The 22,059-nt window shown below is 42.3% G+C and overlaps 1 protein-coding gene and 2 non-coding genes across 3 annotated transcripts; all 3 read right to left on the bottom strand.

Annotated features, from left to right (window-relative positions):
* Positions 1–8,888: 8,888 nt before the first annotated feature.
* RPSA (ribosomal protein SA) lies at positions 8,889–22,034 on the bottom strand. The gene is made up of 7 exons (XM_004277851.4): positions 21,880–22,034; positions 19,556–19,721; positions 18,526–18,644; positions 11,358–11,603; positions 10,435–10,563; positions 10,152–10,317; positions 8,889–9,046 (listed from the first exon to the last, which is right to left on the bottom strand). Exons 2-7 carry the CDS (start codon positions 19,686–19,688, stop codon positions 8,952–8,954), a joined length of 888 nt encoding a protein of 295 aa, XP_004277899.1. The 5' UTR covers positions 19,689–19,721; positions 21,880–22,034; the 3' UTR covers positions 8,889–8,951.
* Positions 11,148–11,297, bottom strand: LOC117195886 (small nucleolar RNA SNORA62/SNORA6 family). The gene has a single exon (XR_004475782.1). It is a non-coding gene; the product is annotated as a small nucleolar RNA SNORA62/SNORA6 family (small nucleolar RNA).
* LOC117195887 (small nucleolar RNA SNORA62/SNORA6 family) lies at positions 18,712–18,862 on the bottom strand. The gene has a single exon (XR_004475783.1). It is a non-coding gene; the product is annotated as a small nucleolar RNA SNORA62/SNORA6 family (small nucleolar RNA).
* Positions 22,035–22,059: the final 25 nt, after the last annotated feature.

The following is a 22,059-nucleotide window of genomic DNA, read 5'->3' as shown; positions in this document are numbered from 1 at the left end:
AATATCTTTTTTGTTTGGTAGATTCCAGTCTTTTTAAAAAATATTTATTTTACATTGGAGTGTAGTTGATTAACAATGTTGTGTTAGCTTCAGGTGCACAACAAAATGATTCACTTATACATGTATCTATTCTTTCTCAAATTCTTTTCCCATCTAGGTCATTACATAACATTGAGCAGAGTTCCCTGTGCTATACAGTAGGTCCTTGTTGGTTATTCATTTTAAACATAGTAGTGTGTACATGTCAATTCCAAACTCCCTAACTATCCCTACCCCACCCTTCCCCCTGGTAACCATAAGTTCTCTAAGTCTGTGAGCCTGTTTCTGTTTTGTAAATAAGTTCATTTGTATCATTTTTTTTTCAGATTCTGCATATAAGTGATATCATGTGATATTTGTCTTTCTTTGTCTGACTTACTTCAATCAATATGACAATCTCTAGGTCCATCCATGTTGCTGCAAATGGCATTATTTCATTCTTTTTTATGACTAATATTCCATTATGTATATATGTACATATGTATGGGCACCACATCTTTATCCATTCATCTGTTGATGGACATTTAGATTGCTTCCACGTCCTGGCTATTGTAGATAGCACTGCAATGAACATCGGGATGCATGTATCTTTTTGAATTATGGTTTTCTCCAGATATATGCCCAGGAGTAGGATTGCCAGATCATATGGTAGTTCTATTTTTACGTTTTTAAAGAACCTCCATACTGTTCTCCATAGTGGTTGTACCAATTTACATTCCCACCAACAGTGTAGGAGGGTTCCTTTTTATCCACAGCCTCTCCAGCATTTATTATTGGTAGACTTTTTGATGATGGCCATTCTGACCAGTGTGAGGTTCGTTGTAGTTTTGATTTGCATTTATCTAATAATTAGTGATGTTGAGCATCTTTTTGTGTGCCTCTTGGCCATCTGTACGTCTTCTTTGGAGAAATGTCTATTTAGATCTGCCAAATGACTTTTGAAGTGTTCCTTCCTCTGCAATTTTTGGGACAGTTTCAGAAGGATAGGTGTTAGCTCTTCTCTAAGTGTTTGATAGAATTTGCCTGTGAAGCCATCTGGTCCTGATTCCAATCTTTTTTATCAATGGTTTTTCAGCAGTTAATTGTGATTTTGGTGTGCTCGTAAGAAGAGGTAGCTGAAGGCCCTCCTGCTCCACCATCTTCTAAAATACTAGTTTCTCTTTTTCTTACATCTCTCCCAGGAATCAGGAATCATGTCAGAAAAAGAAAATAGCTTATATGCAGAACTTTCAGGTAGTGAAGTGCTGCTGAAAGCTGTGATTCTCCAGTTTGAGATGCTCATTATAGTAAATGATTATGGAGGCTATGAAGTCCCACGGTCTGCAAGCTGGAGAACCAGGAGACACAGTGGTGTAATTCAGTTCGGGTCCAAAGGCCTGAGAATAGGGCCATGGGTGGGGGGCAGTGATATGAATCTCAGTCTGAGTCCGAAGGCCTGAAAGTCAGGATCACCTGTGTCCAAGAGCAGAAGAAGATGGATGTGCCAGCTCAAGCAAAGAGCTTCTGGCAATAGTTTAAAAAAATATTTTCCCTAGAGTTTTTAGTGGTTATCCAGGGGAGATTATATTTGATAGGAGCTGTTTGGCCATTACAAAAGCAGGTGCAGTCCTTTGACAAAGTTTCAGGAAATATGGGTAAAGTTTCATGACTAACCCTTAAACTCCAGACTAAACTTGCACAGGAATGGGGCCCTTTAAGTGGTCAAAATATGTTTAGGACCCATCACTGGAAATCTCCTTTGAAGCCAGCTTAGAAGTCCCATAACAACTTGGTCTCACTGCCTATAGAGTCAGTTTCCATTTTCCATCTCGAATAGGATGCAGTTTGACTGCCCTTTTATTCACATCATTGTTTCCAAACTTCTTTCAGTATGTATCAAAAATTCAGTTCACTCTCATAGTGATGTCCCACCTTAAAAAATATTTCAAAGCCCCTTGAGCTATGGACTTTGGGTGGGCAGGGGGGCACCCAAGAGTGGTAATAAGCCACGATCTCCCAGGTATGAAGTGGCCAAGCCACCGCCCAAAGAGATTCTTTCAAAGGCAAGAACAAGAACTCAATTAATTTGTCTGGGTTGTTTCACAAAAGCAGACTTTAATCTGGAAGGTGTATAAATACACCAGGTTTCTTGCTCAGAATAAAATTGGGTGTTCTTTACTTGTTGAAAGTTTTAAGTCTTACATTTAAGGTTCTGGTTTTCTGAATAACAGTAGATGGCGTTTATACAGTAGCAAGTGTTTAGAGTCCGTGCTATGGTAAATAGTGTACTAGCTGGCATCTTCAAAAGTTAGAATAAAATGAGAGAGTCTAAGGCAAAAGATGAGAAAGAACAACAAAAAGCTTTTCCACACTGAAGTGTAGGGTCATTCAGGACCTGTTCAAACAACAGGAATTATGCTGGTGATGACAATACATCCCTTCCAGCCTCAGAAAAGCGCTCTAAGAAAGACATTTGTTCCCCATGGCTTTTCTCATCCCGTGCGCCCACCTGATCTGGAGAAAGCCCTCTGCAATATTGAGCCCCTCGGGCTGCCCATCACAGGCACGATGCAGGGGGCTCAAAGGAGTTCTTTGTGAACCTCATGTCACAAAAGGGGACACATTCTTCCCTGGCCTTTGACCTATCTTCCGGTGGAAACCTTGTGCAGGGTTAATAGGTGAGAAACCATGTTTTCAGCACCCTGGAGCATGTTCTGGTCCCTGAGCACCAGATCTCAGATGGTGGAGAAGGTACAGATCTTCACCAGGGTTTGGAAAAGTGCTGGCGAGGAAGCTTTTCCTGTGAAGTCTGCCCTCCTGTGGTTAACAGAGTGATCGACAGTGACATGGCAAGGTCTCTGCTTAGGGTTCTAGATTTAGATGTAGTAAAGCCATAAATTCCTCTATTTTCCCATTTTCATTTAGATGGTAGTCTCTGTTATGGGCATAGCTAAGGTAAAATACTTAAATTATTTGAAATACAAAATGGAACGCTTTTCTCAAGTCTGTATCTTTTTAACTCATAAACCTACTGTTTTGATAGAAAACCCAAAGTAGCATAGGTATCTCTGCCCTTTGTCGCCTTCACATGATAGATGCCTTTTTTTTTTTTTTTGGACCGTGTGGCATGTGGGATCCTAGTTCCCCGACCAGGGATTGAACCCACGCCCCCTGCTCTGGAAGCGCAGAGTCTTAACCACTGGACCACAAGGGAAGTCCCAATAGACACCTTTCTATTTGTCTTCTCTCCAAATTACAGAGTAAATTCCTGGAGGGTAGGGAATGGTCCTAGTTCTCTGTCGGTTCCCATGTCCCTAGTTCTGTGCAGAGCACATAGTTTTTAGCAAATATCATTGAATAGTAAAATTACAAGATATCAGTTTGTTTTCTTCCTCTATTTTTGCAACAAAAATGGAAGGCAGTGGCTTTTTTATTTGGTCATCTTATGCATAGATTATTGCTGGCAGAGGGTACCTTAATGCCATCTAGACTAGCTTCCCAGAATGTGGAGAAATGCTTTTGGAACATCAAGCCTTGTAGCTTCTTTCTGGATGTTCAAATCAAAGCAGGTCAAGAACTGCTCTTTACGTAATTGAAATGCAAAGAAACAACACTGAAATGAAAATTTTCATTAATCAGATTAACAGAGATTAATAATTATTGTGGGGAGTTCCCTGGCGGTCCAGTGGTTAGGACTTTGTGCTTTCACTGCCAGCGTCCCGGGTTTGATCCCTGGTAGGGGTAATAAGCTCCCACAAGCCATGCAGCATGACCAGGATAATAATAATAATTATTATTTATTATTGTGGGTGACAATAAAATTGAGCCTGCAGTCCCTTTTGTTGCTACTAAAAATGTAATTCCAGAATACTTAATGATTTTATTTTAAATCCTTAAAATATTCCTGTTATTTGATCCAGTTAACCACAGGATGTTCATGATAGCTATGTTTATGAAAGTAGAAATTTGGAAAATATTAAAAATAGGAAAAAGCATATACAAAGCATTTGGTAGCCACTTAATACTTTATTTTATAGTTAATATATACAATAGCTATATATATATATATACACACACACATACAATATATATACAAAAGCTATACTATTGTGGAGAAATGCTTATGGTAAATTCTATGAAGAAATCAGGTGACTATAGATTGTGTATATAATTAGTTACTCTTGCTTCATCGCATTCCCTGATAAATTCATTGCTATGATATAAAGTAGTGGTAATAGTGGGCATCTATGTCTTGTTTCTGACTTTAGTGAAAATGTCTCTAGAATTTTCCCATTATATCAGCTATCTGTTACTAACAAGTTTTCTTAAAGCTAAGTGGCTTAAAACAACAATAATCATTTATTTTGCTCATGAATATGCAGTTGTTGACAGAGCTTGACAGGAGTGACTTTCATCTGCTCTACATTGCATCAACTGAGATGGTTCTAGTTGATACTGGACAGTCCACTTTCAGTACAGATCACTCCCGTGGCGGGCGAGTTAATGCTGGCTGTCAGCTGGCAGTTCTGCCGGTCTGGGGCCTGGGAGTGAGGGGCCTTGCTGCTGCTTCTCCAAGTGGGCTTCTAATCTGCTAGGGCTTCTTCACTGGATGACGGCTGAGTTCCCTGAACAAATGTCCCAAGAGATGTAGACAGAAGGGAGTGGCACTTTTATGCTCTATCCTTGGAAATGATGTAGCATCACTCACTGTACCTTATTAGTTGAGGGAGTCACGAAGTTCCACTCAGGTTAAAAGGGAGAGGACATAGGTTCCACCCATGGGATTGTGGGAAGGTCACGTCGTACAATGAGCGTGTGGATGAGAGACATTCTTATATTCTAACCTCTCTCAGATTACAGAGACACTGAGACACTTGAATTTATGCACGTCATTGCATGTAGCTGTGCTTCGTTCATTTTCACTGTTGCCTGGCACTCCTTGATATAAATAGACCGCAATTTAGGAACTGTGTTCTGGATGGACCCTGGGCTATTTCCAGGTTTATTGATTAGCATTCCTGTCCACATATCCTAGTGCAAATGTGCATAGGTGTCTTTGGTGTATACCCCCAAGAGGGATGTTACAGATGCTTGTGTTCCTAAATAATGCCAAACTGTACCAATTTATACTCCCACCAGCCAGTATGAGAGTTCCTGTTCCAAAGGCTGGTTACCATAATCTGATTTTTCCAGATTTTTTTCTTCTTTATCGCAGGTTTCTAATGGAAAGCGCCTTTAATCCTAATTTTTCTGTGTGCTAGCTTTCCAAGGAGCAAGAGTGTTCCCTTCTTCAGAGTCTGTCCCTTCAGATGCAAAGCTCATAACTGCTTGACTTGGTGCACAGAAGCGTTTGGCTGAGTATATTGCAGGTCAGAGATAGAATGTGCCTGTATTAGCAGAACTGTGTCCTTCCATTTCTGCTTACAGGCTGCCTAGATTTAGCTGGAGTTGTTCCTTCACAGGACTTTACTCAAAGCAGTCAAAAAATTGGCAACATAATCCATCATTCTAAATCTTCCTGACCATGTCCCTAATGACACAGATTTGGTCAAATTATAGTCTACCCTCCAAAGTAATGCAGGCCTCCAAACCTGATTGAACATCTTATCACCGTGTAATGTGAGGCACCAGCTTCTCAGCCTATACCGTTAACAATCAGCACATCTGTTACTATGGAAGAAGGGAGGATGGACACTGGTCGACCACCAGCACTCTTGGCCACAGCTTCCTTCTGGCATCACTTTTTCTTAGTAACTTTGTTTTCTGGAAAAGTATAGTGTCCTAACTCTTGGCTAACAGAGCTGGTTTGACCACTTCTTTTTCTCATTTTATTGTCTTCTGTCTCTGTTGATAGGGAACAGTCGGCTGTGTTGATAGGGAACAGTCGGGTGTCCTTTTTCTTTGGTTATTTTCAAGAACACTTTTGTGTTTGGCGTTTCCTTGATTCCTCAACAGGGTAAGGATAGGTTTTTAAAAATAAATTGATCCTACTTGGTAAACACTGGAATTCCTGAATTGGTGGATTCATGAGAAGTTCAGAAAATTCTGACTTCCCTCATTCTCTCTCTTCTCCCTCTGGAACTCCAACTAGATGTTTGACTCTCATTTTGTCCTCTATGTTAATCTTCTCTTTTCTATGTTATATCCCTCTGTCATTTCTTCATATATTTTTCTAGTTCACCAAACTCCTCTCCGAGTGTCTTATTGTTTCATATGCCCATTGTTATAAATTGTAATTTTTTTCATTTCTAAATTGCAAAAGCAGTGTTATTAGACATTGTTTTAAGAAGCAATTTACAACAGAATTATTTCTATATGAAATGATAAATACAAAAAAAAAAAACCTCCAAAAAGGATTTTGAAACAAACGTCATGTTATGCCAGCCCAGTCATTCCTTGTCTTGAAATCTTGTAAGGCCCCTATGCAATCTTGTATGGCCGTGATGGTCTGGAGAGCTACCTTCCCATGCTGAAAGCTGTAACTTTCTCTTGAAAATTTTAAGTGGAAGACACCCCTTGGGTTGGCACAGGGTATTGGATGGAAGGAAATGCAGAGATCAGTGGCTGAGGATGTGGCAGAGGGCCTTCCAGTGGGGACATGATGGTGGACACTTCTGGCAACGCTGAGAGCTCTTTGCACCAGTGTAGACTGCGTGCATCACACGTGGCGGGGATTGGGGCTGCGGAGTGCTCCTTGGGCCATTGTCTCCCAGTGCGTGTACAGCAGGGAGCAGAACTGGAACAGATGTCTGTATGGTTAGATTTTTCTTGCCCCCCCCCCCCCCCCCCCCCCCCCCGGCCCCGGTCTCCAACTCATTTCCATACCTTTCACACAGCATGGGCTCCAAGAGACTCCATGGCCTCTGGTAAAGGGCCCCAAGTCCCAGAGGGAGGGCAGAACCACTCCCAGCTTGATGAGACCCCTCCTTCCAAAGGAGTTTCTTTGGGCTCTTTTGGTTCTCCCCCAGTGATCCTCTCCCATTTTTCTCTCCTATAGCCTGATGCCTGTGATTTAGGCAAACCTTCACATTTACATCCTCACTTCTGATCCTATAGACAATGGCATACTTAGCTTTATTACTGCCTCGCCCATCAAAATGTAACTGCCATAGGGTCACAAGCTTCATTCACTGCTCTACCCCCAAGTGCTTAGAATTATGTGTGGTCTAGAGTAAGCACTTATATGTTGATTATTGAATTATTTTATTTGAGATTCTTTGCAGAGGTAGAATTGGAAAATTCTCAGGTTATGTGTAAGTGAAACCCACTGAACTTTTAGCATGGATAGGAGTGCAGTAGGTTCTTCTCTACTAAATGAGTTCAATGTTTGGCATGTAGGTTTGGAGCAGGTTTTTCACAGTTGGAGTTCAGTAATCTCATTCTTGCCTTGCACAAAAAGTGTGGATTGCTCAGGCAGGGTCAGAAGCACCGTGGCAGTAGTGACATTTAACATTGCATACCTGTTTTATTTAAATATGGATTCCAACAGGATCCCTAATTGTTGAAGAGTACGATTTAAAACACCTTGAGAATCTAGGAATATATTTACCAAACAAAAGATGTGCAAAACCTCTTTAGAAGAAATTCTAAAATTTTATTGAGGGACATAAAAATGAGAATCTGGGGCTTCCCAGGTGGTGCAGTGCTTGAGAGTCTGGCTGCCAATGCAGGGGACGCGGGTTCGTACCCCAGTATGGGAAGATCCCACATGCCGCGGAGCGGCTGGGCACATGAGCCATGGCCGCTGAGCCTGCGTGTCCGGAGCCTGTGCTCCGCAACAGGAGAGGCCCGCGTGCAGCAAAAAAAAAAAAAAGGATCTGGCAGGATGTAGATTGTTCATGGACTGAAAAACTCCATACAGTGAATCAGTCAATTATAGTCACTAAATTACCGTCAATGCAATCCCAACTGGCTTTATACTGGAGCTGCACTAGGTTAAAAAATTTATGTGACAATGCAAAAGGTTCAATAATAACCATAACATTTGGAAAAAAGGCAGGAGGACCATGCTACCCGTTGCTATAGTGGATTATAAAACTCCAGTCAACAGGAAAGACAGTGTGGCATTGGCCTGGGGACAGTCAGAAGAACAGTGGGCAAAGAGATGAGCCAGGATCACACCCTGTATTTTTAAGGCAGCAGTTCTGAGCAGTGAATGAAGGACAGTGCTTTAGTACTAAGGGTTGTGGCTGTGTTTTCAGAGGATTTTATAGATGACTGTGAAATCTGACATTATCTGGTGAAGCTAGAGTTTGAAACCCAGAGTGAGGAAATTTCCGGACACCAGGATCTATCAAAAATGTTCAAAATAGCTCTGCTGCTAATGGCCAAAATATGGGGACAACTCAAATGGCCACTGCAGTTAGAGGTCATGGATGATTCTTTGGGAACATGGCAAGAGGGGTGAAAAGCACAAAATAACAAAGGGAAAAGAAGCAAGTCACACAAGATATGATTCCATTTATAGGAAGCTCAAAAACAAACTAAAGAATTCTTGATTTGATCATCTTACCCTTTCCAAAGGATCGAAGGAGAGAAGCTTGTGACTTCAGGAAGGAGCATGAAGATTTTCTCAGGTCTCGGCACCTTCCTACTTGGTAATCTGTGTAATGGCTTATTCTCCAAGAATACACAGGTATGTCTTTCATGATCATCTGCATGTATATTTTACTCTTTAAAATTATTTTTAAATTATATACTAACAAAGGACAATGTGATACATTGCTCTGCATCACAGCTCCAAGATTATCCCCTGCTAAGGACACTTGGGCCCAGAAACATCATCTCTTGCCCAGAGCCACACACTAGGAACGGGCTGAGCAAGGCTTTCATCCCAGGCCTGTCCCATGAACTGAAATAAATGGACACAATTTTTAGAAACTGTTTATTTTCCATCAACCTATTTCCATTTTAAGAGTTTGTGGAAGAACAGTTTAAGACCACTCAGTGGTTGTTCCTACCCACTCGGTGGCCTGAGCAGTGGGAGCTGCAGACCAGTCTTCAGTGGCAGGCTGAGCACTCCAATCTTCTGTTGAGAAAATACCAAAAAAAAAAAAGAGAAAGCCATCAGCCCCATTCCCATAGTATTTTTGTCACCCCCACCACCAGCAACAATCTGCCTTGCATTCCAACAGATAACACATTTCAAAGGACAAAGACAAAAGACAACATTTCAAAAGCACCTGAATTCAACCTGTCAGGTTATTAGCACAGCTATGGCACACCGAGACAAAACCCTTTAATGCTAGTATGTGTGTGTGTATATATATAGTGTATGTATATGTGTATATACGTATAATGTACACATACATACACTAAGTGCCCTACATACGAACCTTCAAGTTATGAACTCTCGAAGAGAAAGTGCATTCGCATGTCCAATCACATAAGTTAATTCACATGTCTGTGTACACTGTCATGTGCCTGCATCCTCTACAAGTGGTTTTACTTTTGTGTACTGTACTGTATACAGCACACACAGTTAGTTACAGTATTTTTACTTCAAGCCCAGGATGTCCGGAAGCAAGTGTAAAAGCAGTGGTGATGTAGCTGGTACATACAGTACTACCGAGACATCAGTGACTCGTTTTTTCAAGGAGACAGAACTGAATCCAGCAGGGAACCAGACCTGTGCCATCAAGGTCAGGCGTGAGTGAAATTACCCTCCACCTCCAATAGTTGATGACCTTTCAGCTCTACCATCTCCCTCCCACCTCCTCGCCCTCCTCCAGTCAGTAACACTTCTTGCCTATTCACTCGATACCAATCCCTGTATGCCAGCTGTTGTACTGTACTATAAGATTAAAAATGTTTTTATTTTTTGTTTTTTATGTGTTATGTTGTGTGAAGTGTTATAAACCTATTACAGTATAGTACTATATAGCCCATTGTTAGTTGGGTACCTAGGCTGTGTTGGACTTACGAATGTGCTCTCAGAATGGAACTCGTTTGTATGTACAGGATTTACTGTATACGTATATATAAAGTGTGCGTATATATGTATATATATGCATGTATGTGTTTGTGTGTGTATATATATATATAGTGTGTACACACACACACACACGTATGTTACACTGGAAACACAGAAGTTCTAAACCACCAGCCTGATGCCCTTGGATCTTGATACGTACCAGTGGGGAACTGCTGAATAGGCACAGAGGGCACCTGCACACCTTCGGACCAGTCTGCCACCTCAGGCTGAGCAGCAGTGAACTCAGGAGCTGGAGCAGTCCATTCACCCTGAAATTCCTCCTTGGTCACAGCCTTCTCAGCTGCCGCCTGCTCTTCCTTTTCAATCTGGTTTAGAAAAAAATTTTTTCGTTTATAGGGACTGACAGACTTTACTGCCAAGCAGCACAGACTAAAGTGTCCAATTTGTTCATGTTACCACAAGCCTTTGTGGAGGAAGCTCACCTCTTCAGGATCTCTGTAGAAGTAGAGATCAGGCATGACCTCCCACGGGTGTTCACGGGAGATGGTGCCACGCATGCGCAGAACTTCCCGGGCAAGCATCCACCACATCAGACCCACTGAGTGCGCTCCCTGCAAGAGTGCCAGGTTATTATAAAGTGATAATCGGCGAACCCCAAACAGCAAGCACCTCCCATTCCACCTAACAGCTGGGTCCCTTGGTACCATGTGAACAGACATGTATTAGTTTAGAAGTGTCTATAGTATAGCAGAAACTAACACAACATTGTAAGGCAACTACACTCCAATAAAAATAAGACTTTACTTATTTAACAAGATTATTCCATAACTCTGGTTCTCAACCTTGACTGCCACATTCTGGAATGAATCATGGGGATTAATCAAGAGTCCACTCTAGACAACAAAATGAATTAACCTGGGGTCAGTGCCTGAACACTGGTAGTAGGAAAAAAAAAAAACCTTTGCCTGATTCTTTTGTGTAACCAGTGACAAACCAGACTAATTTGAACCATACGCAACCCACCTTTTTAGGATCTTACATCAGGATACATCAAGTTAGTCTGAAAACAGAAAGGCCAAGTAATGCCTGAGAGGTCCAGGAGTAAGAAATAATGGAGAAAAGCAGAAGAAAACACAGGCCATTTTTAAAATGTTTTTTCATCTCTCCTTAAAGCTTTCATGTATTAAAATCATACATTTGTAGCAAGTATTACTATCAAACTCCACTCATTGGGCCAGAGACCCTTGTGACGTTAGCGAAAAACTTGCCCCTCATGTAGCACACTACCTACACTTGTGAGTTCATCGGCCAGTGGCCTCAACTCCAAGCTCTAACAATGTGCAGAGGAATGTCTGTCTCTAGAGCACTTATTCTCCAGCTCTAGTTTAGATCATAAAATTGTTACCTTGTTGTTGCATGGGATGGCAATGTCCACATACCGCAGAGGAGAGTCTGTGTTACACAGAGCAATGGTAGGCAGGTTAACGTAAGAGGCCTCTGTGAGAGGCTGGTGGTCAGCCCTGGGATCAGTAACCACCAGAAGTCTTGGCTCCCGGAAGGCTGCCTGGATCTGGTTAGTGAAGGTTCCAGGAGTGAAGCGGCCAGCAATAGGAGTGGCTCCAGTGGCAGCAGCAAACTTCAGCACAGCTCGCTAGAAGAATCAATATTAAGAGTTAACAGTGCTCCAGAGATGGTGCCATCTTGCAGAATTGCAGGAGTTCTGCAATTATAAATGGGTCAACACCAAGTTCTGTAATCACATGAAGCAGCCTATCTAGCCAGAACCTCCCGAAATCCCTTACTCAGAAATGAAACCATCAAATTAAACGTTCAAAACATCCAGTAATTCTTCTATATCCTTCACTTATTACATGAAAAATACTTACAAAATTAGAGCCAAAAAAACATGCCAAGCATGGCCCACCCCTAGGCCCTCTGCTGGGGATGCTCTTCCCTCAGGTATCTGAGGCTCACTACTTCCTCACTTCTGCAGGTTCCAGAGCCAACCAGCCTGGTTCAAGTACCAAGCAGGTCACTTACGAATAACTGGGGCAAGTTACTCACGTGTCTCCAAGTTCCTCATAGAATTGTAAAAATTACACCACGCAGAACAGTGCCCGGCATCCAGTAAGCACTTCTGTACCGGTCAGATTTTGTCACAGCCAACCTATACAGAGCAGGAGTTCACCCACCTTTCTTATCCTCTAACTCTACAGAAAGCTTATTTCCTTCACCCCTTCAAAAACAGACTGCTTTTCTGCTATATTCCAAGCACTCAGCAAGCACTGCCTGGACCAATCTAGATACTCAGTAAATTTTCGCTGAGGGAAGCACCGAGTGGTCACTAAGTTCATTCTACAGCAGTAATTAAAACTGTCAGCCATACATCAAACCACAGAGGTCATCATAAGCCAGCCTCTGGGGAATAACGCCGTTAACATACATCTACAGGGGGTTCCAATCAGGACAGTGGAGTAGAATGACATGGAACTCACCTCCTCCCACAACTACGTCAAAAATACATCTACAAATGGAACAACTGTCACAGAACACCTACTGAACACTAGCAGAAGACTTCAAACACCTGAAAGGGTAAGAAAGATCTCCACATAACTGGGCTGGACAAAAGGAAAAAAAAGAGGAAGCAGGATGGGACCTGTGCCCCGGGAGGGAGGTGAAGAAGAGGAAAGGCTCCCAACACCCTGGGAAGCCCCCTCAACGGTGGGGAGATCAGCTGGGACAGAAAGGGAGCTCCTAAGGCTCAGAGGAGAGCACAACTGGCTTGTGGTAGGCATAAGAGAGAGACCTGCACGCCCCAGCCTGAGATGCGTGTCCGTTAGTACAGGTGGGGGCTGGGTGCTGGTTTAGAGGACAGACCCAGAGAGATGACTGGTGTTGGCTGTACAGAGATAGCCTGAAGGGGCTGGAGAGTGGCACAGCCACAACCAGGAGTGTTTGTGGAAAAAGGCCGGGCCCACCACAGAAGGGAAGCGCCACTGTTAAGTGGCATGCGAAAAGAAGTGGGGTCACCAGTGCAGCCTCTTGCAACTGGGACGGGTCTTGCCTAAGCAGCTCTGGGCTTTGTGGGCACAGGCACACGGGGGCTGGGCCAGGGTCTGAGCTGCCTCCTACAGGGGATCCGGGTGTGCGACTACTGCTGTCCTGGCACCTGACTTCAGTGGATCTGCGTGGGTGGCCTTGTGAAAACAACACCTGAGGGACACCAGGGCTGACTACCAGCATTCCCCGGGTTATGATGGGGCCGAGGGCAGTGCCAACAGCACAATGGGTGACAGGTGGCACCACAGAGCACACTCGCCAGTGAACAGCTCCAGCAGAGAAAGACGCAGTGGCTCCTCTCCCAGTGGAAACACTCCAATCCAGTCTACCTTACGCCGCAGCTCAGCTCTGGGGGCTTCTACTCTATAATAACAACTAGGGAGCACACCCTGCCTCTGACAGGGTAGTGACAACCACAGAGTAAACAACATCCAGTGCAGGCTCTACTCACCACACCAGTCACACCTCCTGTCAAGGGGATGATGGCCACCATACACTAAGAGGCAGCAGGCACTCACAGTAAAAACAGCCCACACCAAAAATGTTAAACCCAAAGAGGCTATACAGTGACATTCCCACAAAAAATAGCCCTCTAAGGGACCTCCCTGGTAGCACGGTGGTTAAGAATCCACCTTCCAATGCAGGGGACATGGGTTCAATCCCTGCTGAGGAAACTAGATCGATCCCACATGCATGCCATAACTAAGAGTTTGCATGCCACAACCAAGACCAAGACCAACCAAAATAAAATAAGTTAAAAAAAAAAAAGGCCCTCCAACACCACAGTAGATAACTTTCTCAACTCATAGAGCAAGAGAAATATAAGTAAAATGCAGAGACAGAGGAACCACTCCCAATTAGAAGATCAAGAGAATTCCCCTGAAAGAACAAACTACGAAAAAGACCTGAGTCTAACAGACATCGAGTTAAAAAAGGAAATAATGAAACTGAACAAATTGAGAAAGACTATCAACAGAAATGCAGATTACTGTGAAAAGGAACTAGAAATTATTAAGGAAGAACCAAGAAAAATCAGAAAATTCATTTGCAGGGACAAAAGCTGAACTAAAGGCAATGAATAGCAGAATGAATAATGCAGAAGAACATTATGTGTAAGACAGTGATCTATCTTCAGAAGAAAGTGATTTGGAAGATAGAATGGAAATCACCCAATCAGAACAGCAGACAGAAAGCCAAATGAAAAATGAAAGCAATATAAGGGACCTATGGGATAATATAAAGCATTCCAACCTACACATAACAGGGATCCTAGAAGGAGAAGAGAAAGGGGATTGAAAATCTATTTGAAGAAATTATGGCTGAACACTTCCCAAACCTAAAGAAGGAAACTGATATCCAGGTACAAGAAGCACAGAGGATCCCAAACAAGATAAACCAAAACAGACCTATACCCAGACATAATTAAAATGCCCCCCCAAAGGATTCTAAAGACTGCAAGAGAAAAATAAAGAGTTAATTACAAGGGAACCCCCATAGGGCTTTCAGCTCATTGTAGGCCATAAGGGAGTGGCAACATATATTCGAAGTCCTGAAAGGGAAAAATCTGCAACTCTACCCAGCAAGATTATCATTTGGAATAGGAGAATTTCCTCAGACAAGCAAAAACTTAAAAGAATACAGCAATACTAAACCTACCCTAAAGTAAATACTGAGCGATCTTCTCTAAATAGAAAAGAAGAATCTATAGGAAAGGGGGAAAAAAAAAATCACAGTTGGAAAGTAAATCACTTAAATAAGCCAGTAAACAGATTTTAAAAAGAAATAAAAAAACTTCTCTTAAAGCGATGATAACCACTTAAAGTAAAAGGATAAACATGAAGATGTAAAAGAGGACATCAAAATCACAAAATGTGGGGGATGAAAGAAAATGTAATTTTTTCTTCTAGAAAGTGAGCCTGTATGACTACCAGTCTAAGGCAAGTTGATATGGGAAGGGGTTAACATATTTGAAAAACAGGGTAACCACAAATCAAAAACACAACAGATTCACAAAAACCAAGAAAACAAAAGCACAATACAAAAGGAAATCATCAAACCACAAAAGGAAAACAAAAAGAGACAAATAAGAAATATAAAGTCAAAAGGAAAACAATGTTTAAAATACCAATAAAATTACCTTAAATGTCAATGGACTAAATGTTCCATCTAAAGACAGAACAGCGGATTAAAAAAAAAAAGGGCCTACAATATGCTGTCTACAAGAGACACACTTTAGGGCAAATGATACATGTAGACTGCAAGTGAGGAGATGGAAAAAGATATTGCATGCAAACGGAAATGACAACAAAGTGCGGGTCGCAATACTCATCAGACAAAACAGACTAAAAAAAAAAGGCTACATAGAAAGATAAAGCAAATGACATATGGTAAAAGGATCAATAAAAGGAGAGGACACTATACTCATCAACAGGTACCCAAATACATAAAACAAATACAGACATAAAGGGAGAAACTGACAGGAATACACTAATAATAGGAGACTTTAACACCACACTCATATCAATGGACATATCTGGGAGAGAGAAAATCAATAAGGCAACAGAGATCCTAAATGATACAACAGACTTAAGACATTAGAGCCGAAAAAGCAGAATATACATTCTTTTCAAGTGCACACGGGACATCCTGAGATTGACCACATACTAGAGCACAAAATAAGCCTCAACAAATTTAAGAGCATAGACATTATTCCAAGCATCTTTTCTGACCACAACTGCATGAAACTAGAATCAACCATCGAAAAAGAAACAAGAAAACAACAACTGCATGGGAGACTAAACAACATGCTACTAAGAAACCAGTGGGTCAACAATGGAATCCAAGAAATTAAAAAATACCTTGAGACAGGGGCTTCCCTGGTGGCGCAGTGGTTGAGAGTCCGCCTGCTGATGCAGGGGACACGGGTTCGTGCCCCCGGTCCGGGAAGATCCCACGGGAAGATCCCACATGCCGCAGAGCGGCTGGGCCCGTGAGCCATGGCCACTGAGCCTGCGCATCTGGAGCCTGTGCTCCGCAACGAGAGAGGCCACAACAGTGAGGCCCACAAAAAAAAAAAAAACAAAAAACCTTGAGGCAAATGACAATGAAAACACAAAATCTATGGGATACAGCAAAAGCACTTCTTAGAGATTAAATTCACAGCGATACAGGCCTTTAAGAAACCAGAAAAATCTCAAGTCAGCAGAAGTAAGTAGATAGATCAGAGAGGAGGGACTTTCTCTGCTGGTGCAGTGGTTAAGACACGCACTCCCAGTGCAGGGGGCCAGTTTGATCCCTGGTCAGGGAACTAGATCCTACATGCATGCCACAACTAAGGAGCCCGTGAGTTGCAATTAAGCTCATGTGCCACAAGTAAGGAGCTGGTGAGCCACAACTAAGACCCAGCATGACCAAATAAATAAATATTAAAAAAAAAAAAGATCAGAGAGGAAATAAAATAGAGATTAAAATAAAACCAAGATCTGGTTCTTTAAAAGGGTAAACAAAATCGACAAACCTCTGGCCAGGATCACGAAGAAGAGAGAAGACCCAAATAAAATAAGAAATGAAAGAGGAGAAACCACAACTGATACCATTACAAACAATTATATGCCAACAAAAAAACATTATGAACAATTATATGCCAACAAACTCGACAAACTAGAAGAAACGGACATCTTTCTAGAAACATAAAGCCCACTGAAACTAAATCAAGAAACAGACAACTTGAACAGCCTGATTACTAGAGATGAAACAGAATCTGTAATTAAAAAGCTCCCTTCAAACAAAAGTCCAGGACCAGATGGCTTCATAGGCGAATTCTACCAAATATACAAAGAACTGGGAGAAAATATTTGCAAATGAGGTGACCAACAAGGGCTTAATTTCCAAAATATACCAAGAGCTCATACATTTCAATAACAAAAAAACGAACAACTGAACTGGGCAGAAGACCTAAACAGACATTTCTCCAAAGAACTACAGATGGCCAATAGGCACATGAAAAGATGCTCAACATTGCTAATTATTAGAGAAATTCAAATCACTACTACAATGAGGTAACACCTCACACTGGTCAGAATGGCCATCATGAAAAGTCTACAAATAAAAAATGCTGGAGTGGATAAGGAGAAAAGAATACCCTCTAATCCTGTTAGTGGGAACGTAATCTGGTGCAGCCAGTATGGAAAACAGTATGGAGGTTCCTCAAAAAACTAGAGTTGCCGTATGACCCAGCAGTTCCACTCCTGTGCATATACCCAGACAAAACAGTAATTTGAACATTCAGGCACCCTAATGTTCACAGGAGCACTATTTACAATAGCCAAAACATGTAAACAACTGAAACGTCCATAGACAGATGAATGGATAAAGATATGGCGTGTATCAACAGCGGAATACTACTCAGCCATTAAAAAGAATGAAATAATGCCATTTGTAGCAACATGGATGGACCAAGAGATTATCACACTAAGTAAAATAGAAAGACAAATATCGTATGACTTCACTTACACGTGGAATTTAAAATACAACACAAATGAACATATCCATGAAAGAGAAAAATAGAACAGACTTGTAGTTGCCAAGGGGGATAAGGGATAGGGGAGGGAAGGACTGGGAGTCTGGGATTAGCAGATGCAAACTATGCTATATAGGATGGATAAACAAGGCCTTACTGTATAGCACAGGGAACTATATTCAATATCCTGTGATAAACCATAATGGAAAAGAATATGAAAAAGAATATATGTATATGTAACTGAGTCACTTTGCTGTACAGCATAAATTAACACAACACTGTAAATCAAATACTATACAATAAAATTTTTTTAAAATGAAATTAAAAAAAGAGCATCTTACTATCAATACATTAATTTAAAAACTGTCAAAATCCAAGTCAAATTTTTTAAAATTAGAAACAGGGTGAATGAAATCCTTTTAAGAGCTTTAATGCTTTTATAAAGCATGTTTTTAAAAAACCCGTTTTCTCAGCAGAAAAAGGAAATAACTATCAAGATAGAAACGGGACAAAAAAGACTAAAGTTTTACCTTACTTGCCATTAAAAAATACTAAGCTATTTTTTATTCATTTAAGCTGGCAAAGATTACTCTTGCTTATGAGACAAAGACTGGGGGTACCCTACCCTCAGAAGACCTTCCTGAAATATTCTGAAGTTGACATTCAATTTTTTTTAACCCAGTATTTCATCATTTTAAATATAAAAAGCTCACTGCAGAAAAATGTGGTGAGCCACTTTAATAGGGTCATTCCTCGATATTTAGTGGCACAAGAAAACACACAATGACATGAAAACATGAACCGTGACATACTGTCAGATGCAAAGTGATAAATATACTGAAATGGTTGAATTTTGGCAATTCCTCTGACTCAGGGCAATTTCAAATGATTTCTGAACAGTGAAATTACGGGTTATTTTTTTCTTATGCTTTTCTATATATCCCCAAACATCTTTAGGTTTTATAACAAAAACCAAGCATATTGTTCCACAAACCTGGCCAGTATTCCTGGAGGATATGACACTGACATCAGCTGGGTTTTCAATGGCAACAATGGCACGAGCTGCCAACAGAAGCTTCTCCCAGGTTCTCTTCAGATTTATGATGTAGATGCCTAGACACAAGGTTTTGTTAACACCTAGCCAAGCTTTAAAAGTTAACATTCTTCTAAAAAGCTGAATGCATGTGGCAGCGAGTACTATCAAACTCCAGTCATAGAGGCAAGCTCTACTGGTGTTAGCGAAAATCCTGCCATTAATATAGCACACTTCCGACACTCAGAAGTTCATTGGCCAAGACTGGCCTCCACTCTGAGCTTTAATAGTGTGCAGCCTTGATTCAGTAGGCAAAGTGCACCTTCTCCCTACTCTTCCCCTGTACTAACCCGCCCTCAGGCCCCCCATGCAGAAACCCAACAAGCTCTTACCTACTTCTGGCCTCTTACCACTCTTTTCCTCTTAATCTTCTGCCTTGATGTCAGATTCATCCCCAACTCCTTTAAACCCTGCCACTCACACACAATTCCTTCAGTGGTTCTAAGCTGAAGAACTTAATGCCTTCCATATTCTCATCACAACCTACATTCCCTTTTCTGATACATTCAAGCAAGCCAAATTCCCATCTGTGGCTTTTTCTCAGAATTCAGCTTTACAAACCTCTATCAGTAGCCACAAAATATAAGGCACCATGGGAGATAAGTTATTAGGAACTAAGCTGACAAACTTCCTCTTTATGTTTACATCATGCTTCTTCATGGCCCAACCCAGGTCACATAACCTAGCAATAGCCACTCTTCCACTGGAGTCCAGAAACCCTTCCTTCCAAAAACCACCAGAGCACTTTTACTCAGTTTTAAAGCTTCTTACCCATCTAAAGATCTAGTTTCATCTGTTACTTGGTGAGAGCCCGCCAAGGCTGATATTTTAGAAATCACTTCACTCAGCACTACCTATCAGAACAAAAGCATCAAAACTTGTCCTTACAGCTGGGATGACCAAGAAAAAGAACCCTAAAGCAATGACTGACCATCACTTTTCCTTTTGTAGATGTACTGTTCCATTTGGAAGTCAAGGTTGGTGCCACCTAAGTGGGTTCCTGCTGCAAGGAATTTGAGGACATCCTCCTCCTTCATTTGCAGGACATCAAGGGCTCCGGACATTGTTAATGTTTCCCTTTAAGTTACGACGGGAATCTGAAAAACAATAGTTAACAAAAGTCCTTTACACTCCAGTGACAAGTGGGATGAGGTAACGGGTGCATTCTAACTCCTCTTGAGAGTCAAATGACTCAATGTTTAAATCTAACCATCTTGACAGATGAACGGATAAAGATGTGGTACATATATACAATGGAATACTACTCAGCCATAAAAAAGAATGAATGCCATGTGTAGCAACATGGATCCAACTAGAGATTATCATAGTAAGTAAATCAGAAAGACAAATACCATATGTCACTTACATGTGGAATCTAAAATGACACAAATGAACCAATCTATGAAACAGAAACAGGACAGAACAGACTTGGTGGTTGTCACGGGGGAGGGGTGGAGTGGGAGACTGGGATTAGCAGATATAAACTTTTATATACAGAATGAATAAACATGGTCCTCTTCTATAGCACAGACACCTATATTCAACACCCTATGGTAAACCATAATGGAAAAGAATGTTAAAGACGAATGTATACATATGTATAACCTAATTACTTTGCTGTATAGCAGAAATTAACACATTGTAAATCAACTATACTTCAATAAAAAATATCGATAAACTTGAAATAATCTAACCACAGACCACACCTCCTAGTGTCAGGCATTGGGCTTAGTCTAGTGGGATGAGACACATCAACACCTTGTAAAATATGCCACACCTTGTAAAACTGCTGGAAATCCTGCTAAAGAGTATTATGGAGATGGACAAAACACCCAGATAATGAAACTAAACGAAAATAGTGAACTGAGACTTAATACTTCTCAAGGTACGCAGGACTTAGACGTGGAACAGCAGCCATGTTCTAGACTATTCTAAAGCTGAGCAAAGGTGAAGTTTATTTTCAAGCCGACTGAAGCTGGGAGCTTTGGCATTACTTCTCCCTGCGAGTACAACTAGTTTTCCTCAAAATCAGGCAGGAAAGACAGGGCTGAACCCAAGAACAGCCTCCTCAAACAGACATTAGGCAAAAAGCAAAGCCACCTCCTTGTTTTACACTTAATGAGACCATGAAGCATGGAGGAATGGCGTCAACAAGAACGTAAATTAGACTTTTGATTAAACTCTGTGACACCTTAAAAGGAAACTCTGACCATAAAACCCAGAGAGCTTGGCCGAGCACACAGGCTGCAGGTGACTGCTGTACCACCTCACACGCCTGGCGCTCGTATAGCAAGGGAAAATGGCTCTTACAGCGCAGGTGCGGTGGCTTCTGGAGGCGGACGGGGAAGAGCAAAAACTGATGTAACGAGGTGGAATCAAAATCCCACTCCGATTCTCCCAACAATGAGTATTCCGCCCCTAAACAAAGAAATATACGCCCATTCAAGGAATTAAAGTGAAATAAAAGGCGTGGGGGGTGGGGGTCAGAAAAACCCCTCGGTGCGCTCCTCACTCGTGAGGACGCCCGCATTCTTCTCCGAGTGCGTACTTTCGCTTCTGCCCATTAATAAATTGCTTCTTTGTTTCTCTCTACACCTCAGTCTCTTTTTTTTTAACAATTAAAAAAAATTTTTTTCCTTTAACACCGCGAGGCATGCGGGATCTTAAGTTCCCCGACCTGGTATCGAACCCGGGGCCCCTGCAGTGTAACAGCTGAGTCTTAACCACTGGACCGCCGGGGAAGTCCCTGTATGTGCCTTTCGTTGCGTCCCCTGTCCGAAATCTTTCGGACAAGCAGAATAAGAACCTGGACCTTTAATTTAGCCTGTCCGGCACCAAAAAACCTCGCGAAGAACCTTAACTCTTGAACGGAATACCACGAACGGGGAAAACAGACCAACCCAACCAGCTGAAAAAAACTGGAGCCTAGGTCTCTGGGTTTACCGCCGAGTGTCGGTACCCGAAGCGACCGTAGCGCGCTGCGTAGACCGGTCTCTCTGCACCCCTAGTCACCGGCACCCCAACTCGGGCCCTCAGCGGCTGGAGCGCGACCTCCGCCGGCTCCCAGGGCCTTGTGGGAACGCGCGGCCCCGAGCCCGGCCACGTGCAGGACGCCAAATCCGAGGGAGAGCGCGCCGAGCCGAAAACAGACGCGCTCCGCCTGCGGGGTTCCACCCTGGTGCTCGCACCACTCGTCGCGGCAGGAAGCTCGTCTTGGTAGCCCTGGGGTACGCCCGGACGCCACATGCTACTCACCGAGGACAAAGCCGCATGGACCCTTATCTGGCGCGGAAAGAACGCGCGGGCGGAAATGACGTCCTTATATAGTCCGCCTCCAGCCAATGACAACGAAAGGCGAGCGGAAACGCTAACAAGGCGGGAGTTGTGGGGGCGGGTCTTCCTCCGGAAGGCGGGCTGCGGCGCTGGCGCGGACGC

Source organism: Orcinus orca, chromosome 10, assembly GCF_937001465.1.
Source record: "Orcinus orca chromosome 10, mOrcOrc1.1, whole genome shotgun sequence".
NCBI lineage: Eukaryota > Metazoa > Chordata > Mammalia > Artiodactyla > Delphinidae > Orcinus > Orcinus orca.
This window is presented reverse-complemented; position numbering and strand designations above follow the sequence as displayed.